This window comes from Erpetoichthys calabaricus, chromosome 15 (genome assembly GCF_900747795.2).
Source record: "Erpetoichthys calabaricus chromosome 15, fErpCal1.3, whole genome shotgun sequence".
Taxonomy (NCBI): Eukaryota; Metazoa; Chordata; class Cladistia; order Polypteriformes; family Polypteridae; genus Erpetoichthys; species Erpetoichthys calabaricus.
This window is the reverse complement of record NC_041408.2, coordinates 101,740,327-101,760,632: the sequence shown is the minus strand read 5'-3', so window position 1 is coordinate 101,760,632 and position 20,306 is coordinate 101,740,327. Positions and strand designations below refer to the sequence as shown.

Below are 20,306 nucleotides of genomic sequence, written 5' to 3'. Positions count from 1 at the left end.
TACCAGTATGTGTGGACTGTATAAACTTGCGTGCGAATTTAATAAAAATAATGTTAACATACATCGGATTTTCACATTACAGTATTCAGCTAAATTTTTGCAAGATAACATGTGGACTTCAACAAAATATAACTGGAGAATATAACACATGAACCTCAAAAGCCTCACTCCCTTAGGTGCAGGGCCTGAGGCAGTCGCCCCACTTGCCACCCCCAAACATGCCCTTGGTCATAACAGTGAATAAAAAGTGGATATCGAAATGTATTAAACTTTTAAGAAAAGAGGAAAACACTGCTGAGAAGGAGAGAGGTGAATTAATACTGTGAATTTTTCAGCAGCATACAAATGAGGTCAGAAAAAAGAGGAAAGTGACCAAAACGAAGAACGAGTACAAAGACCAGTAAATGAGCTTAAAATGGGGAACAGAATTCCTGAAGTTACACACCAGTGGTCTAAAACATTTCCACACAACAAGCAAAAGCAAATAAAATCTTAGAAATAGGTTCTGCAAAGAATCAATTTCAATATTAATATGTTCCTTCAGATAATGACAGCTTTTTATTATTTTGATTAAAATAGTGTCTTTTAATTGATTTGTAAATATCACTGTAGCCATGAATTACAAATCAGTAAGGCAAAAAAAATGTAAATACATACCGTATATATATTGAACGATTGAGTTGTTCTTAACAACTATGGTGCTTTCTACATATTTCATAACATTTCATCATTATTACTGAACTATTGAGCAGATTATCATTACTGTTCTATGAATTGTTCTTGCAGCAAATAAATATGTACAGTAGATTGTCACACACACGTACATAGAGGACATGTGAAGAGTTCTAATGACTCTAATTCTACTGCCACACCAGGAGTTGGCACTGTGTCCTCATGCCTTTCCGTTTTCCTCCCTCTGTAGACCATACGATTGATGGCTATAACACCACTGATGTCCCTGCCAGTGTCCATCCACTAGGTCCTACCTCATCCTGCCGGGAGGTCTAAAAACCAGAAGCTCCACCGTCTTTGCCAGTTCAGTCATGTTTTCTTTTTCTTTTTCTCTTTACATATATATATATATATATATATATATATATATATATATATATATATATATATATATATATATATATTGTGGTGGATGCCCCTGTGATGGAAGGACTGGGGGAAACACCTCCCCCGGAACATTAGAGGGCATCCCTACTTGCTCAAATTGGGGCCACAGGTTTGGAGCGACGCCTGGACAGTTTATGAGCCCTGGGTTGGAGCACTTCTACCACACCTAGAATTGCTGCCGGATGAAGGTCTTGGAGCACCTGGAGCACATCCAGGTGCCCTATAAATGGGGCTGCCTCACTCCATTCGAGGAGCTGGAGTCGGGAGGAGGTGGACAAAGTTTGCTGGGACAGTAGTGAAGGCGGCAGACTGAGAAAGAGAGGAAAGGACTGGGTTTTAGTTTTGGTACAGTATTGACTGTGCTGTGAGTGTGGGGAATGGGAGAAAGCGTTGGCCACGTGGAAAAGAAATAAATGTGTATGCTGGACAGAACTTGTGTCTCGCATCTGTCTGTGTCTGGTAGGGTGGCTGGTACGTCCTCTGGTGGTCCACTATATATATAGGATTTCTGTCTGTCTGTAAAAGCATCATGTGAAAATTTTTGCACCTATTTCTACAAAACTTTGTATTAGAATACAGGGTAATTAAATTTAAATATCCATCCATCCATTTTCCAACCTGCTGAATCTGAACACAGGGTCACGGGGGTCTGCTGGAGCCAATCCCAGCCAACACAGGGCACAAGGCAGGAACCAACTCACCGCAGGATACACACACACACACACACCAAGCACACACTAGGGCCAATTTAGAATCACCAATCCACCTAACCTGCATGTCTTTGGACTGTGGGAGGAAACCGGATCGCCCGGAGGAAACCCACACAGACACTGGGAGAACATGCAAACTCCACGCAGGGAGGACCCAGGAAGCGAACCGGGTCTCCTAACTGCGAGGCAGCAGTGCTACCACTGCGCCACCATGCCGCCCAAATTTAAATATTCTACATATAAATTAAAAAAAATAAATAAAAACTGAGATAAACTCAAAAAAAAGTTGTCCTTATCAACTGAAACAATACTAAATTAATAACACTACATACTGTATCCACTACATGGCAGCAGAGTGCCTAACTAAAAATCGCTAGGAAAGGATGGCACTTTATTTAGAATCTACATATCTTACATGTTTTTCTAATTCGTATTGTTTTATATATACATATATATATATATATATACTGTATATATATATATATATATATACATATATAAATATATATATACATATATAACTATAAATATATATATAACTATAAATATATATATATATAACGGAGTCCTTACCCGGCCGGGACGCTTGAGTATGGACCAGGACCCAGACCAGGAGAGGGCAGTCCCCGTGGCTGCTCAACCCTACTGGGGCAAGTAGCCACCGCCAGGGGGCGTCCGGACTTTTACAGGGCCCAATTTGGCAGCACTTCCACCACACCTGGAAGTGCTGCCAGAAGAAGCTTGTCGGGCACCTGGAGTCCTTCCGGGTGCACTATAAAAAGGGGCCAATCCCCACCATTCATGGGCCAGAGTCAGGAGGAAGAGGACAAAGCCTGAAGAGGAGTGGAGGAAGGACTGGTGGCAAGAGGGCCTGTGTTAGTGCAGTGTGTGCTGTGAACTGTAAATAAAACAGGTGTTGTGTACAACACTTATCTCTCTGCCTGTCTGTGTCGGGTTGGGGTGGCTGCACGTGCCCTGGGCCTCACTATATATATATATATATATATATATATATATATATATATATATATATATATATATCATACAGCATATATATATAGTCACACACGTGCGGTTGGGAGACAACTGAAAGGCCTTAAGAATAGTACTACCATACCAGACCAGGGGGTGGTAAGCTGCACTAACTCTCTTTCTCAGTCTTCTGCAGACCATCCACGGGAAATTTTGTTAGGTTCCAACACCAGCGATGACGTCACTTCTGGCTCTGGTGCCGTTGATGAAGTCACATCTGGTTTCAGTGGCAATTATGACATCACTTCCGTTCCAGAAGATGTCGCTTCCGGTTCTGGTCCCAATGACGTCTCTTCCAGTCTCGAGCTTTAAAGCTGCCATCTTTTCCTATTACATTCAGTTCTGTTTTGGACTCAAACCTGTGAACATCACATTCAATTTCTACCCATTTGCAGCCAAGACACAATATATGAGTGGCTGCCCCAAACCTTTTTATGTCTGCGGTCTGCTTTTATGACAATATATAGAATTAAACTTCTGTCTTTCTGTCTGTTCAAGCATCACATGAAAACCACCGCACCTATTTCTACAAAACCTTGCAGTTATTTCCAGTATAGCTTACCTTTGAATAAGTTCTACTAAAATTTTCGATTTTCTACATATAAATGTCAAGGAAAAAAATAAAAATTGAAACAGCCTCAGTAAAAGCTTCCCTTTTTCTCTGGCATTTTGCACCTTTTTACCTTTGTATCTTAAGACCACAACATGATATCAATGTGATTTTTACTTCAAAAGAATTGGAAACCTTTACAGAACAAAACAGAATCAATTTCAGGTGTTTATGTTGACCACAAAAAAAATGTTCAGGTATTTAAGTGTGTTGGTAAAGAATGAGATTTATATGTTTGCTGCACATTAACTCTTTAATGGTTGATAATCCTCTTAACTGAATTCTCATTTGATGAACAAAAAGGTCATATTCAAGTTTTGTGTATGGCAAATAAAAAGCAAGCACATGACCCATTTGTGATGAGATCAATGCTTCAGCTGGAGTAACAAAAGATTTTTGAGATGGCGGGAGTAAGAAGGGGTGGACACTTTGCTGAGATCTGCCAGGAGCTCCGTGCAGGGAAGAGAAGGGTGCGTGTGTCGCTCAACCCCCATTTGTCTCTCTTACTGACTGAGTTGTACATTATGACTGTGGTGCTTTCTACATCCTCTGTGACATTTCATTATTATTACTGATCTATTGAGAAGACTTTCATTACTGTTCTATGAATTGTTCTTTCTGTAAATCTATGTCAGTGTTTCTAAATCTTACACTTAATTTCACAGTAAAATTTCCCAAGGGCTTAATAAGCTCAGAAACACTGAACCATAAATAAGCTAAAAAATACATGTGTCTCTCTGCCGCGATAAGGAACATTAAGTGTCAGTTCTGCTTTTTATTTATTTTCTGCATGTCACTTGCATTTTATCATTCTTCCGGGAGAAGCCAGATAGAACAACTAGTATAATTACAGTATCTATTAAGCGCTCAATCTATTAACATTCAAATCTCTCTTCCCCACAAAACACAAAAGAGAATATAGAAAATACTAAATTGGTTAAAAGGCTGGCAGCAGTAGAGAATATAAACTGAATGTTACTGAGTATTCTACATACAGAAGGAAAAGCTGATGCAGTCTGCAAGAAACCCAGGGCTTGGGAGAAGATTTGTTTTCCAGCAAGACAACTACCCCAAGCATGAAGCCAATGCTATACAGAGATGGTTTAAAAACAATAATGTTAATGGCTGAGTCAGAGTTGAGATCTCAAACCAACTGAGAATTGGCGGCTGGACTTGATAAAAAGCTGATCGCCATGCAACCTGATAGAGCTTGAGCAGCATTGCAAAGAAACATTGGGAAAGACTGCAGTGTCCAGATATGTAAAGTTGATCAACAGACCTGTGCACACAGAATCAAGGCTGTAAATGCTGCCAAAAAAGCATCTCCTAAATACTTGATTAGGTAGATTTCATTATCCCAGAGAAAAACTTGTTTGTAGCAGGACACTACAAGGAAGTAAGGTCCTCCCTGTGTGGAGGGCGCTTTGAGTAGTGAGAAAAGCACTATATAAATGTAAAGAATTATTATTATTAATTAATATATTGATTACACAGTTACAAGAAAATTAGACAAGGCACTAGACAACCAGTGTTATCATCAGTACAAGCACACAGGATTTCTACAAATACTGTAAGAACAACTGCCTTCAACAGTACAAAGTTATCAGCATTCAGCTGGATCCCTGCAATTACAGTACTTGAATTCAAAAGACTTATAGCTCTGAGAAAAAAATTGCTCTGAAATGTGATGCTATTTACCCTTGGGAACCTATAACTGCAGCCTGATGGCAACAAGTGATATTAGGGGAAAAGAAGAAGGCTCCTGTCTGACTTTGAGTCGGCCTTCTTTCTAATTTCTGTGTAATACAGCTTAGTGACAGGGGGCTGCCGCAAATGAATAATGTTATTGCTACTTTTTACAAAGTTGTTTAGACTGTGTAAATGATCCACAGAGCACAGGAAAATAGGTTTGGGGGCAGTCACCCGTATACTTGCAATTGGCTGCCTAAGTTGAAGCAAAAATGGTGGTTCAAGTGATACAGATCAGTCCATAACAATGAACAAAGCAAACAGGCAAACATGGTGGTTATATAGAGGGAAACAGGAAATGATGTTATCAGACAGGAACCAGAAGTGACATCCTTGGGGGTGGGGCTGGACGTGACGTCATCAGGCCTAAGTGGAATTTCCCATGATCGGTCTGTCAATGCAAAAGAACAAGGATTAGTGCACTCTGTCACCCCCTGGTTTGGTGAAGAATTACCGTCTTTTGAGCCTTTTAGCTGCCTCCCATGTGCACGTGTGTGACACTGTTTATACAGTATTCTTAGAGCTGAGTTACCAAACCAACACATAAAAACAAAAGTGAAAAAAGATTCAGTGAAAGACTTATAAAAATGTGTCGTTATGGCGTTGTTTCTATCATTTCTTGCAAATTTAATCTGTTATCAGTAATTGAAGATGTGAGTTCCAAAATCTACTAATTACACCTTTTGGTAAAATTTAGTGAACACGTGATTGTGACTTTTCATGCAGTTGGTCATGCGCCGAAAATATGTTTGAGCTTCAAAACCTGCTAATTGCAACAGTGTAGCGCTATAGTTTTAGGGATTTAGTTTCAAAAATCTGTCTTACGGACCCAGATTTTCTTATTTATCTCTAAAATTTATCTTTTGTACTTAGCTGATTTTGAAACTGAGCTCTTCAATTGTCCCTAGATGTTTGTATTGCTCTACCATGTCCACAGTCTCCCCTTTTATTACAGCTGAGAGAATTGGAGGTGGGGAGCACCTGAAATGGGCATCAATATCCTTTGGTCTTAGAAATATTTGGCTGTAAAGAGGAATTGCTCACACGATTGAACAAACTCATAGGTCCATGGCTCTCCCCTTTATCTTGTAAAAGGCTCACGAAGACATGGACAGTCATGGACAGATTTCAGGATATGTCTGTTCTTATGTGAACTGCTGCAGTCATCTGTATTCAGAATAAACAGAAGAGCAGACAGACAGCAGCCTTGAGGAGATTCAATAGATGACTATACTGACTTGAAGGGAGTGAATATTTATGTGACTGATGGTTTTGTGTTTTATACTTGTAATTAATTTTGATCACTATGCACAGATCTGTTTTCATTTTGACATTAAAGGAATGTTCCACCCAAACATTATATTTCTTTTTTGTTATTTACCATATATAGTTTGTAGTGATGGCAGAGAAAAATTCTTAATATTTGAATAGCAGACCAATGTTAGAAAACAAAAAACATTACGGAAGCTTCTATTAAAAAAATCTCACATGAGTTGTGTTGCAGTGTCCAAACATCAAGTCACCCAATCATATGCTCACAATGAGAAAAACTCTTATATTTATTGCTAAAATATTGGTAAGTAAAGACTTACGGAAAGTTAAAGTAGTCCACAAACAGGAAGCCCTATAACATGAAATTGCACTTTTGCATTAAAGACAGGACTGTCAATTAATGAGGGAGAGAGGTGGGTGCAGTGTTCCTTTGAAGAGTTTTTGTTTTTCTGTTAATTTTTGTCAAGAAAAAAGCCACATTAAATATGATTCAATGTTGTATAATAGTGAAATGTGAAAACTTCCAAGCGGGTGAATACTTTTTATAGGCACTATATAATCTACAAGCTCCTTTGTATATAAAATAGTGTAAACCTTGTGCTTTCTGGAAACTACAAGGTGTTTCAAAACTCTGTCACATTTACTTCATGTTTTTTCCATATGTCACTTTTTACTAACTGCTTTATGCAGTTAAGGGTGAGACCTTTCAGTAGCGTATTATAGGGCCGCTTTATCCAGTCAAGGGTCTGACCCTCATGCTGCAGGATGTTATACCACTGCAATACACAGTATGTGTTGTAATACAGAAAAACTATGAATAACATAATCCAGGAAACGATGAGTTGTGTTGTGTTGACAGTGAACACAGCAGTTTGACAGAACATCGCCTGGGGATCTGCTGGAGTTGCTATACACAAAATGTGAAAGGCACTACATAACATAGATAGATAGATAGATAGATAGATAGATAGATAGATAGATAGATAGATAGATATGTCTGTATAACGGCAAACTGGTGCTGAATGAACGTACCAGAAAAAGTGTACAAACAAATGGCCACAAACTAAGTTTTGGATCTCAAAAACTAAGAAGACATAAAGTTATATGTAGATTAATAAATATGTATTGTTGATTTATTTACATATACAGTAATTTAAAAATATTAGATATTAGATTGACTAATAATTTTAATGTTAAACTGATCAAAAACAATATTATACACATGACAAATTGTGTAATGTGTTATATTTTGATTAAAATTATTTCCAGTCTTGTACTTAAATGTGACGTGATAGACACATTCTAATTATATTTTTATTGTGTTCATGAATGCAGGTAAAAATAACTTCCTCTTTTGGCTGCCACTATTAGAAGTTGCCACAGCTGATCATCTTTTTTCATATCGTTCTGCCCTCTGCATCTTGCTCTGTTACCCCCATCACCTGCATGTCCTCTCTCACCACATCCATAAACCTCCTCTTAGACCTTCTTCTTTTCCTCTTGCCTGGCAGCTCTATCTTTAACATCCTTTTCCCAATATACCCACCATCTCTCCTCTGCACATGTCCAAACCAACGCCATCTCGCCTCTCTGACTTTCTCTCCCAACAGTCCAACCCTCTAATGTTCTCAGTTCCCAATCCTCGTCACACACAATGCAAATCTTAACATCTTTAACTCTGTCACCAACTATTCACAATTAAAACATTTGTATGTGTTTAAATTTGCAGACACCATTATTACTTACAACGATACTTTTACCACATTTCCCAAGGTTTATTTTCTCCCCGTTATTTCGTCATTTTGAATTTCAACAAATGACAGATCCGTAGAAATGCGCAGGCGCGCCTCCCGACTCCGTAATTGAGCGCGTAAGGACACGAGGGGCCAGTCCTATTCCTCTCTGCTCGAAAGTGGTAACCTTATAGCGTTGGTTGAATTAAACGAGATGCAATCCAAACGTCATTAAGAAGACTCCCTTCGATACTAAAACTTGGACTCCTTTTTCCAGAGGCTGTTGCTTGTTCTTATTGCGTCAATTAATCATCCTAATTCGGAGTACGATGAAAAGTGCATTACATCTGTAATTCCTAATTTGCGGTGAATGTTGAAGTCGGAAAATAAAATCTTTGACGACGAGAACCGGGATAAAGGAATTCCAGAATGATGATGGCAAACTCAAACCCAGTGGTAAAGTATTATCCTTTGGTAACAGCCACATCCATTGTGTTTTATCGCTTTGCAAGAACGCCACCCCTAACTATAAACGCGCTGGAGTTGCAATGGCAATGGCAATGGCTGGGCAAAGTTCAGAGAACTTTCTGTCGTAGTGTCCCTCTATTTGTCCGAGCTTCAAGCCGTATCGTATTTGAATTTATTAAAACATTCCAAATATTAAACGTAAAGCATGACGGACAAAGCCCAAAATAATGTGTGCATCCAACATAACCTTCCGTGCCTAATTAGAGCTCTTTAAATCAAGCTTTGCCAATGATTTTGTTTTAACTCCGCTGCTTCTCATTTATTTGTATATAACAGATATTTTCAAATGCCACTTATGTAAAAGTGCAATTCAATGTATTGTTTATAATGCGCGTTTTCATTTACAAACATTATGAATTTAAGAATGCGAAGTAGTTAAAACGGAACAGAACGTCATGCAGTATGCAGACTAAAATTTACGTTAGTCCCCCGGTAGATATAAGGTGCTGCTTAAAGAACAAAGAGTGAGGCATTCGTGTTGTTGTTGTTGCTCTTTGTTTTTTTTGCAGAAAAGTATTTAACGTATTTATTGCGTAGAGACAGTAAAGGTAGGATGACTACAGAAACTGCTAGAAAGCTTAGTTCTCGGTTTAAATGTTGCAGGTAACATCCGTTGAGTTATGGCTTCAGATTGTATACTTGTGTACGTTATGAAGTGCAATGCCGATTGCCCAGCTAAGGGCTTGAGTTAAAACATGTTTGATAATACTGTAGTTGAATCTCTCAAAGTAGAAACTATTCGGGGCACAACTAGCTTACAACCTCCACTTTTATCTGCTATAACCGACGGGGGATTTATCAAAAGGTGGTAGTCATTAGCATTTAAAGATGACGTGCACGTGCTCATTTTGGTTTTTAGAGATTTCTTTAAATGTCATTTAAACAGGAAACATGCCTGCATATACTGTATTCCTGTACTGTGTGAAAGATTAGCCCCAACACATAGCCTATCTCAGTCAGATTAAAAGTGGTGCAGACAGTTTAAAAGTTGTGCCCCGAGTAGTTTCTACTTTGAGAGATTCAACTATTATCATACACTAGTCAACCTACGCCGCATAATTATTTATTGATGGGTGAACACTTCCTGAAAGACACAGTTATCCAAATGGGGTGGGTTTGAGGATACAACTGTGAGTGAATGAAAAGATGGAACTCTGAAGAGAGCAACATATTATTGTCCGTGACTGAAAACTGGTTTTGGTAGATACAGGCATATCTTTTTGAAAGTTTGTCCCTGTGCCTTATTAATTGTCATTGCAAAGGCCAATCTAACAGGAAATTGTCTGCATGTAAAAGTAAAAGGCAAATTTGAACCTGATGGGGTCTGGGATATCTCGGAAGTCAATGATGATAATAGCTGGAAGCATTTGGGACATTGCCACAATTTCTGCCTCGCCACCATACACTCCAGAAGTATTCATGTAGTCAGCGTATTGTTGAGCAAACTGTATGACTATGCTTCAGTAACTAAGTACAACGCTCTGTCGTGCGTACCCCATGCACACTGCCTGCTCATGCATCGAGAGCGAGGGTGGACGTAGGAGGAGGGTTAGATTTGGCGGGCAGGGTTCTGTCGTGCGTATCCCATGGTCTTAGAGTTGGCAGATACAGGCGTATCTTTTTGAAAGTTTGGCCCTGTGCCTTATTGTCATTGCAAAGGCTAATCTAACAGGAAATTGTCTGCATGTGAAAGTAAAAGGCAAATTTGAATCTGATGGGGTCAGGGAAATCCGGAGAATAAGGACAGTTTTTGAGGTAGCAGCTGTGATAGTTTTACACTCCAGTACATTGCGATGAATGCTGGTAACAGTCAGGCGGGCGGGCAGACGGGCAAGCCAACAAAAACACTATGCTCTTAGTGTGGTATAAATCAGGTTTTTGAAGACAAAGGTTTTCCCTGTTCCTGCAGGACCATCTAAGAAGAAGCATGTTTGTCGCGGATGGGAATCGCTGTATGCAGTGTGTAAAACAGTTTGCGAGGGTGGATGCAGTCGTGCGTATCCCATGACGCGGGAGGAGGGTTAGAGTTGGCGGGCGGGGCTCTGTCGTGCGTATCCCATGGTCTCTGTCTTGCGTGCCATGGTCGGCTGCTTAGTGAATTGTTGGTGGGCGGGGGTCTCTGTCTTGTGTGCCATGGTCGGCTGCTTAGTGAATTATATATATAGATGCTTTATTTTAACTCAAGCCCTTTGCTGGGCACTCGGCCACCAATGGACTGTGGTATTTAATATGCACTCTAAAGAGAGTTAAATCTATTTGAGCCACTTTAATTGTCACTGTTTTCTGACAAGAGATGTGCCCTTTGTTAAAATGTGACGTTTTTCCTGCAAACTTGAATATCCCATTCAAATTCACTGGCAAACCTGACACACTGGGTCAGCCATTGCACAGGCTACTTTGCCATATTAAAAAGAGGACAGTCATCTTAATTTAAAAAATAGCATATAGCACATTGAGTTTGTCATTGCTTGTCCCCGTTAATCCTTTACATTGCCTGTCACATATTGTGGTTTCGCTCATATGGGAGCGTGCCAGGTTACCTAGTAGTCGTTTTGTGTTGGGCTACATTGATGTACATTTGAAAAATACCAGTATTACATAAAACAACCAAAAAAAATATGCATTATTATGGAAGCTTATTCCTTCCATTCACAAAAAATTATTATTACTGCATTAATTTGCAGAAGAATTGCCTTTTTCCCCTCAAGACATTATCTACTGGGGCTGTAACATGATGCTTGTATGGGTTTCAGTCATCTGGTGACTGCTAGTGAGAAAGGTTAAGCACATGCACATCTGGTAATCAAATGAAAAGATTTGAAAAGAAGTTCTAGGTATGCATTTAAACCTATATGCACTGAGTGTTAAATAATCCACCCCGTTTAGGGTCACAGGGAGCCAGTGATCATCACAGCAGCACTGGCTGAAAGGCAAGCAACAAATGTATTGAATGGTATGCTGCACCTTTTCAGGGTTCAGTTGTACAGCCAACCAGTAAGAATGTGCGACGACATGCAGTCTAGTAGCAGTAACATATAAAGTGTCAGTTTAGTTTTAATCCAGTTATTTGCTGTAGATATGTTGAAACAGTGTGACCAGGTTGCGCAGCAGCTAGCGTTCATACCATGAATATTTTCAGGGTACTCGGATCCCATTTTGAGGCGGCCCATATGGGTGGGCGCATGGAACGTCTTGTCTCTCTGGCAAGATGATCGTCTTCCTCTGCTGTTGGAGGAGCTGCGTAAACTCCGCATTTCACTGGCGGCACTCTCTGAGGTGCACTGACCAGATCTCTGTAGGTGGATACACCTTTTATTGGTCTGGTCGGTCTGATGGCTGTCATACTCTGGGAGTAGCTGTTGCTGTAGTGGATTGGCTTCTTCCGATGGTGTCCAATGTCACTCCTTTACAACGAGCGTATTATGAGATTACAGCACTTCCTGGGTGCCTTGTCTGTTGTCTCAGTGTATGCTGTGACTGCGGTGAGTGATGTTTCGGTGAAGGAGACATTTTATTCACAGCTTCGCTCTGTGGTTGTTGGGTGCCCACGAGGTGACACTCCTCTGGTCATGGGTGACTTCAGTGTAGCCCCTGGCACTGACAGGGCTGGCTATGAGGATTCTCGGTCCCCATGGGTCTGGTGACCGTGGTGAAAGTGGCTCCATGTTCCTTGACTTCGCAAAAGGTCAGGGGCTGCGAATTGCTGGATCCAGGTTCCAGCGCCCTGAACCGCATCGTTGGACTTGGTACTCCAATACTTGCGGTGCGATGAAGGAGAACGATCACATCCTTGTGGGCAGACGCTGGAGGCTCTTGCAAAACTGCAGGGTCTACAGAAGCACCCAGTTTGTGAATTCTGACCACAGACTTGTTGCAACTCTTAGGATCCATCTTAGGTCCAGTAGGTTACCACCTACTAGGAAAATGAGCCTGGACTTGGCCAGACTCCAAGACCAGGCTGTTTCTAATGAGTTTGCATGCAGTTTGTGTGAGGAACTTGCAGATTTGGGTATGACTGCCGAACCTAATGTGATGTGGGAGACCTTCTGTGACAAGACCCTGAGGGTTGTGTTGGTGTTACCGGTGTTTCCAGAAGGAGGTGTTTCATCTCGCAGGGAACCCTGGATATCATCGAGAGGAGTCGCAGCGCACGGCTCAATGGCACCTCTGGTCTGTACCGGGAACTGAGAGGGACAGCTGCAAGGGCTCTGAGGGCAGATAAAGAGGCGTTTGTTAGAGGAATCTGTGAGCAAGTGACACACCATCGGTCTAGCGACCCACATCCTGCTTACAGAGGAATCAAAGCATTACACACATCTGAATCTGTTCCTCTGAGAGTCGCAGTCACGGCAGCTGATGGTACAGTCCTCATGGATGACACTGCAGTTGTGACCCGCTGGGCTGGCTACTTTGAGCAGTTGTTCAAAGCTGATCCTCTGGTTAGTACATTGGATATCTCTGGGTCCACGGTCCTTGAGGCTGATCCTCCAATTAGCTGTGAACCACTCATTCTCACTGAGATTGCACAGGTGGTGAACCAGCTGAGGCGGGGAAAGGCTGCAGGGATCTGTGGTATCCGGGTTGAACTTCTCCAGGCTGGTGGTAAGGCTGTCCTTCTGGCATTGCAAGCAATCTTTGCTTCCATTTGGGAGACTGGCATCATCCCATCTGACTGGAGAATGGGACTTGTCATCCCTATCTGGAAAGGGAAGGGTGATCGCCTGGATTGCAACAACTACAGGGGGATAACACTGATCTCGATGCCGGGTAAGGTCATTGCTAGGGTCGTCTTCAATAGGATCCATGATCATTTGCTCACCTACCAGCGACCACAACAGTTTGGTTTTACACCTAAGAAGTCTACCATCGACCGCATCCTGGCACTAAGGGTTCTCATGGAGCGCAAACATGAATATTGGCAGAGTTTCTTTGCAGCCTTTGTCAATTTTCGCAAAGCGTTCGACTCAGTTAAACGAGCTGCCCTGTGGGACATCCTGAGGATTTGCGGGATCCCCTCGAGGTTGCTGGATATCATGGCCGGCCTGTACACTGGTACTGTGAGTGCTGTGCAGAGTGGAGGCAGGACCTCTGCATTTTTCCAAGTTGATTCTGGGGTTAATCAGGAATGTGTTCTTGCTCCCACTCTATTCAGTGCTTGTATGGACTGGGTGTTGGGCAGGGTCGTGGGGTCCAGCGGCTGTGGGGCATCTGTTGGTGAAGAAAGGTTCATGGATCTTGACTTTGCTGACAATGCTGTGATCTTTGCAGAGTCAATGGAGGCTCTGATCGGGGTGCTCGAGAGACTGAGCGAGGAGTCTGAGTGTCTGGGATTGCGAGTGTTCTGGATAAAAACCAAGATCCAGGCGTATAATGACCTCTTGGGCACAGCCATCAGCAGTGTGTCTGTTTGCGGAGAGAGTGTTGACCTTGTTGAGAGGTTTATTTACCTGGGCAGTAACATTCATGTTTCTAGTGACTCTTCCTATGAAGTCACTAGATGGATTGGGAGAGCATGGGGGGTCATGAGGTTGCTTGAAAGGGGTGTGTGGCGCTCTCGATATCTATGCAAAAGGACGAAGGTCCAAGTCTTTAGAGTCCAGGGGCCTCATGTATAAACGGTGTGTACGCACAGAAATGTTGCATACGAACCTTTCCACGCTCAAATCGCGATGTATAAAACCTAAACTTGGCGTAAAGCCACGCATATTTCCACGGTAACTCATACCTTGGTGTATGCAATTTCTCCCCTCGGTTTTGCAGACTGGCGGCACCCAGCGTCAAAGCAGTGCTACTGTTCCTGTGTGATAACCCTTTGTTTCTTAGATCCACATCCACGGCGGCGGCTTTATCAAATACACTGAAATTAACCGCATATCGTTCATAAATTTAATGCATCTGATTGTAATTAACCTGTAACAATATAATGGTCCACAGAATGGTCAAACTACTGTTCCTGTGTGCTCATCCTTTCTTTCTTAGCTCCACATTCCTGACGCGGCTTTATAAATACACTGAAATTAACTGCATATTGTTTATTAGTGTAATGCATCTGATTGTAATTAACCTGTAGCAATATAATGGGCCAGGGAATAGCCATAGTATTCCAAATACCATAACTGCTTTAGCGTTGTTACTCTCACTGCATCTTGTTCTTCTTTTTGCTGTTCCCGTTAAGGGTTGCCACTGCAGATCATCTTTTTCCATATTACAGTACTCTCACTCGCGTTTCAGAAACAGTTTCATCCCAATAACTATAAACGCACTCAATCAGTCCGTCAAGTGCTCCTTGTAGAACTGTTTGTACTTATAAGTACAATCACCTCACTGTAAACTTGCACTACAGTTATAATATTGCACAACCTGCGCTACTTTATAAAGCGCGTATGATGACAGTATCATTTTTAAGATGAAATGCAGCAAAATATGTTGCTTATAGTATACAGATAAAACTTTAACTTCATTTAAATAATCTGTATTGTTAATAATTAAACATGTGAGGACACGGTGCCGCAGCGTATAGTTCAAGGATAGCTCCTGCCTTGCGCTGTATTCTTGCTGCTGCTGACGTGACACTGGAAGGATAGACGAATAGAATAATTAAACATGTACTACGAAGATATTTCAATGTTCCTTAAAAGTTTTGAAGAATCGGCGTTCTAAGCTTACAAATGGCTTAACGTCTATTACAGAGCTGATTGTGTGGCGATTGGAGAAAGAAAAGTATGGACAGGAATTGGAGGTTAGTACGTTTGAAAGAGACAGTACTTCTGTAATAAATTATTTCATCGAAGGTCGCACATGGCACCGCAATCCTCTTGCGTGAGATATGAACAATCACTGCGCCACCGTGTTCCCATGTTTAATAACATGCTTTCATTCCTATCATCATGAAAATGATATCACGTATACATCTCAGTATTTTAATTATTCAGAGAGCTGTAATATCTCGAATGTAATGCATTCTGTGTCCTGTCGGAGAAAGAGAAAGAACGGAAGCACATAGTGATTCACACACACAGAGCACATAGAAGATCAAATACAGAACAAAGACTTTAACATGCTACTTGAGAAACTAGTAAAATAAACGATTTTTGAAGATGAAGTTTATGATGTTCTACTTTAATGGCAAAATAAACTACGTGATTAAAGTGGAAATTTCGAGATTATAGTTGACATTTCGTGCTTTTTTCCCACTGTGTGCCTATGTTTTTTGTTTGTACCCTAATAAGCTTTCATATGACACTCAGACGGTGGGCTACGACTCGCCTTTTCACAGCGACTTTGATATGTGATTTCTTTTCTTATTTCGGGCACTGGGCGACTTTGTGAATTTGATCTTTCGAGTTTTTCAGACACTCTGTCACTCGATCAACTTTCTTTTGTTGATTATACCACTGTTTACACCAACAAATAGTACGTTTTTCCTTTGCCTCCACTTGGTATTCGCTGAAATTCTTATATTTTCCCCTGTGCTTTTCCCATTGTCTTTTCACAGAAGGCTATTTATATTGATTTGCATATTCAAAGAGGCGTAATTCTGGGAGGAGTTGGGGCGGGACAGAAGGCGCGTGCACGTGCGTTACTTTTCACGCGGATCGGGATTTATGTCGTGGAAGAACGTGAAATTTTGCGTGCGCACAGATTCCTGCATTTGGGTTTTTCTGTGCGTACGCACAATCCCGCTTTTGTGCTTACGCCATGTTATAGTGTGAGTTCTACGCACGGCGTTATACATGAGGCCCCAGGTGCTTCCTGTCTTGCTATATGGTTGCGAGACATGAGATGAAGACTGGACTCCTTTGGTACCGTGTCTCTCCGGAAAATCCTTGGGTACCGTTGGTTTAACTTTGTGTTGAATGAGCGGTTGCTCATGGAGTCCCGAATGAGGCACATTACCTGCATTGAGAGGAAGCGTCAGTTACGGCACTACGGCCATGTGGCGAGTTTCCCCGAGGATGATCTGGCTCATAAAATCCTCATTGTTGGGGACCCGAGTGGCTGGACCAGGCCAAGGGGTCGCCCACGTAACACCTGGCTGCAGCAGATAGAGGGTCATTTCCGGAGGGTGGGACTTGGCCACGTGTCTTGCCTGGGGGGTTGCAAACCGAGATCCCGAATTGTTTTGTTGTGTAATGGGTGCAGCAACATGCTGTACCAGTGCGTGCTCCCCAACTTGACTTGACTTGTGTTGAGAATGGAAAAAGGGGATGAGTATTATATCCTTCACAGTTCATGAAGGACTACATGTACCTTCTTAACTGACGAGTAGTTTACCGCTCCATTTAAATTTAAAATAAGCTTCTTTGGAGTTTGTTCTAATGTACCCAATAATAGAACTGACATCATAAGAAATAGCAAAGGCTTAAAATATAACAAAATGAATAGCATTGAATCCAGCTTTATGTTACCATCTTGATCTGGAACGGGGTAGTAATAAATGTTGCAGCATTCTCCATTTTTTTTTGTTCAAGGAAATATTTTATTTGAATTAAAAGTATGGGGTTCATACCTCCATGAGAAGAAAAAGTAATGCAGAAGTAACAATTTGTAATGCATTACATTTTATAATACGTAACCATATAAGATATTTAGTTACTTTTCTTGTAAGTAATGAGTGATGTAACTAAGTTAATTTCAAAAGTAACATTTCCCAATGTTGATCCCTTATGAACTTTTCCCCCATATCTTAGTAAGGTGTGCTTAAGCAACTGGCCGAATAAATAGTTTGAAAATCAATAGTATCGTATTTTTCATCTTCATATTTTAAAGACATAATTATTGACAGATCCAATCAAAGTGCTTGACTAATTTGCATTTTTATGTTGATTTAAAAAAAAAAAAAAACTTTGAGCTGTTGACTGATCAGTGTTAACTGTTGTTTCTGTTATAGAAAACTGTTCCATAAACTAGAATAATTTAATAAGCATATGCAAGTGATTATTAAAACTGTTTTGGTTTAGAAATTGATCACTGAGTATTTCTCCTTTACAGAAAAATATTATGCATAATATACATTTACGTAGGAAATATGTCATTTTGATAAATATGCACTCACATTGTGATTAATATGCAGTTAATTTCAATTAAAAATTTCAACTGTGCAATTAATTGTGATTTAGTTTTTTTTAATTGAACAGTGGCTCTACTGTTTTTTCCTTTTTACTGTTCATTTAATTCGGGGAAATTTTAGAAAAAGTTAGTTTAATCCTGAACTGAAGATGTAAGGATTAAGCAAGTTAAGAGTTAAGCATCACTGTAAAATGAAAATATAAAAAAGGCAGTACTGTTTCCAGTATGTTGTTGATACACAAGAGACGTCTTTAAGATGACTTTTTTAAACTTTGATGTTTATTTATTTAAATTCTGGATGAATTGCAATGCTCTAAATAGTCTTTAGCTGTTGTCTACAGTGAATAATCTTTTACATTTAATTACCAGCAATTATATTTCTCAGTTCCAAAGTTTATTAAATAACTTTTCTTTTTTAACAGCCTAAACTGTACAGATCTATAATTGAGGATGTCATTGAGAGTGTGCATGAGATTTTCGTTGATGAAGGTATAGAAGAACAAGTTCTCAAAGACCTTAAACAAGTGAGTGGTCAGTATGCATAAAGTCATTATTTCAATACATTTATAATCTGTTAAACAGAAAAAAACCAGCAATGGCATATTGTGAGCTTTGTGTCATAATACATGGTTTAACTATTCTCTATATCCACAATTAATGATTTTGTTTTATGCATTTAATCCTTGAAAGGCCTGCTTTTATATTTAAATATACTACAGTAGCAGGAAAAAGAGCTGATACTGCAAATAAGCAATGAACATTCTGCTAATCTGTTGGTCATTTGGGGCCAAGTGAAGGGCAATTTAAACACTAATCAAAAATTGAGTAGGCACTTGGATTTTGTTGCTAGAGCTGAGGTAATGAAAAAAATAGTTATGTACCACATTAAGTTAAAGCAGATGGTTTTTAGCCTTGTTGATCAAACATTGGTGACAGGTTTTATTTTCAATCAGTTTATCTGCACTGTCAAAAGTTAACAATGCCATATTTTCCAGCATTCTGTGGTTAACATATCAGTTAATTGAGAAAGCAAAGTATCCACTTCTTTGTGTTTTGCTTTTATTTTAATTATTTGCTTCATTTTTTATAGATGTGTTATATACAGTAATCCCTCCTCCATCGCGGGGGTTGCGTTCCAGAGCCACCCGCGAAATAAGAAAATCCGCGAAGTAGAAACCATATGTTTATATGGTTATTTTTATATTGTCATGCTTGGGTCACAGATTTGCGCAGAAACACAGGAGGTTGTAGAGAGACAGGAACGTTATTCAAACACTGCAAACAAACATTTGTCTCTTTTTCAAAAGTTTAAACTGTGCTCCATGACAAGACAGAGATGACAGTTCCGTCTCACAATTAAAAGAATGCAAACATATCTTCCTCTTCAAAGGAGTGCGCGTCAGGAGCAGATCATGTCAGAGAGATAGAGAAAAGCAAACAAATCAATAGGGCTGTTTGGCTTGTAAGTATGCGAAGCACCGCGGCACAAAGCTGTTGAAGGCGGCAGCTCACACCCCCTCCGTCAGGGGCAGAGAGAGAGAGAGACAGATAAAAAAATCAATACGTGCCCTTTGAGCTTTTAAGTATGCGAAGCACCGTGCAGCATACTTAAAAGCTGCACACAGAAGGTAGCAACGTGAAGATAATCTTTCAGCATTTTTAGACGAGCGTCCGTATCGTCTAGGTGTGCGAACAGCCCCCCTGCTCAATCCCCATACATCAGGATCAGAGAAAGTCTGCGCAAGAGAGAGATAGAGAAAAGTAAGCTGGGTAGCTTCTCAGCCATCTGCCAATAGCGTCCCTTGTATGAAATCAACTGGGCAAACCAACTGAGGAAGCACGTACCAGAAATTAAAAGACCCATTGTCCTCAGAAACCAGCGAAGCAGCAAAAAATCCGCGATATATATTTAAATATGCTTACATATAAAATAGTCTATTATTGCAGACAGATTTCTACAGATTTCAACTTTGATTTTTTTTTTGTGTGCATTTTGTTAAGCTTATTTTTTGAATTGCATATGCCTGAAAACATATATTAGGGTTGAATAGACATCTGTTTTCCTAACCTGTTTATCCAGGGTGGTGTCATTAGGTAGATGGAGCCTATCCCAATAAGCAAAAGGTGGAAGGCAGGATCAATCCCTATACATGATCATCTCAGGGTGAATACACACACACACTAGAGACAACTGAGGAAAGCCAGTTCACCAAGGTTTCAGGTCTTCGGATTTTGTCAGGAAACCACAGCACCTGGAAGAAACCCACGCAGAGACAGGAAGACGATGCAGACTCCACACACGGAGCTCCTAGGTTATGATCGCTGTTCTTTTGGCTAGGCAGCAGCATTACCTCTGTGCCCCACTAGGCATATATCCTCTTTTTTTTTTTTTTTTTTTTATATATAAACATTTTGTGTTCATAAGAGTTACTTGTACATGTAAATGCTTTAATCATTTAATTGTTTTAGTTTTTTTTGCCTTGC

General features: G+C 40.4%; 1 protein-coding gene across 2 annotated transcripts in view; it reads left to right on the top strand.

The window, feature by feature from the left end:
- The first annotated feature begins 8,334 nt into the window (after positions 1-8,334).
- The window catches only part of gtf2a1l (general transcription factor IIA, 1-like), a 51,122-nt gene continuing 39,150 nt past the window's right edge, over positions 8,335-20,306 (top strand). Inside the window, exons 1-3 of one of the 2 annotated variants that reach the window (XM_028820982.2) lie at positions 8,335-8,407; positions 8,503-8,681; positions 18,245-18,346. In XM_028820982.2, the coding sequence (XP_028676815.2) occupies positions 8,655-8,681; positions 18,245-18,346 (129 nt within the window). In that variant the 5' untranslated portion in view covers positions 8,335-8,407; positions 8,503-8,654. Of the gene's footprint in view, positions 8,682-18,244; positions 18,347-20,306 lie in introns of both variants that reach the window. The other variant, XM_028820981.2, reaches the window with a different exon arrangement.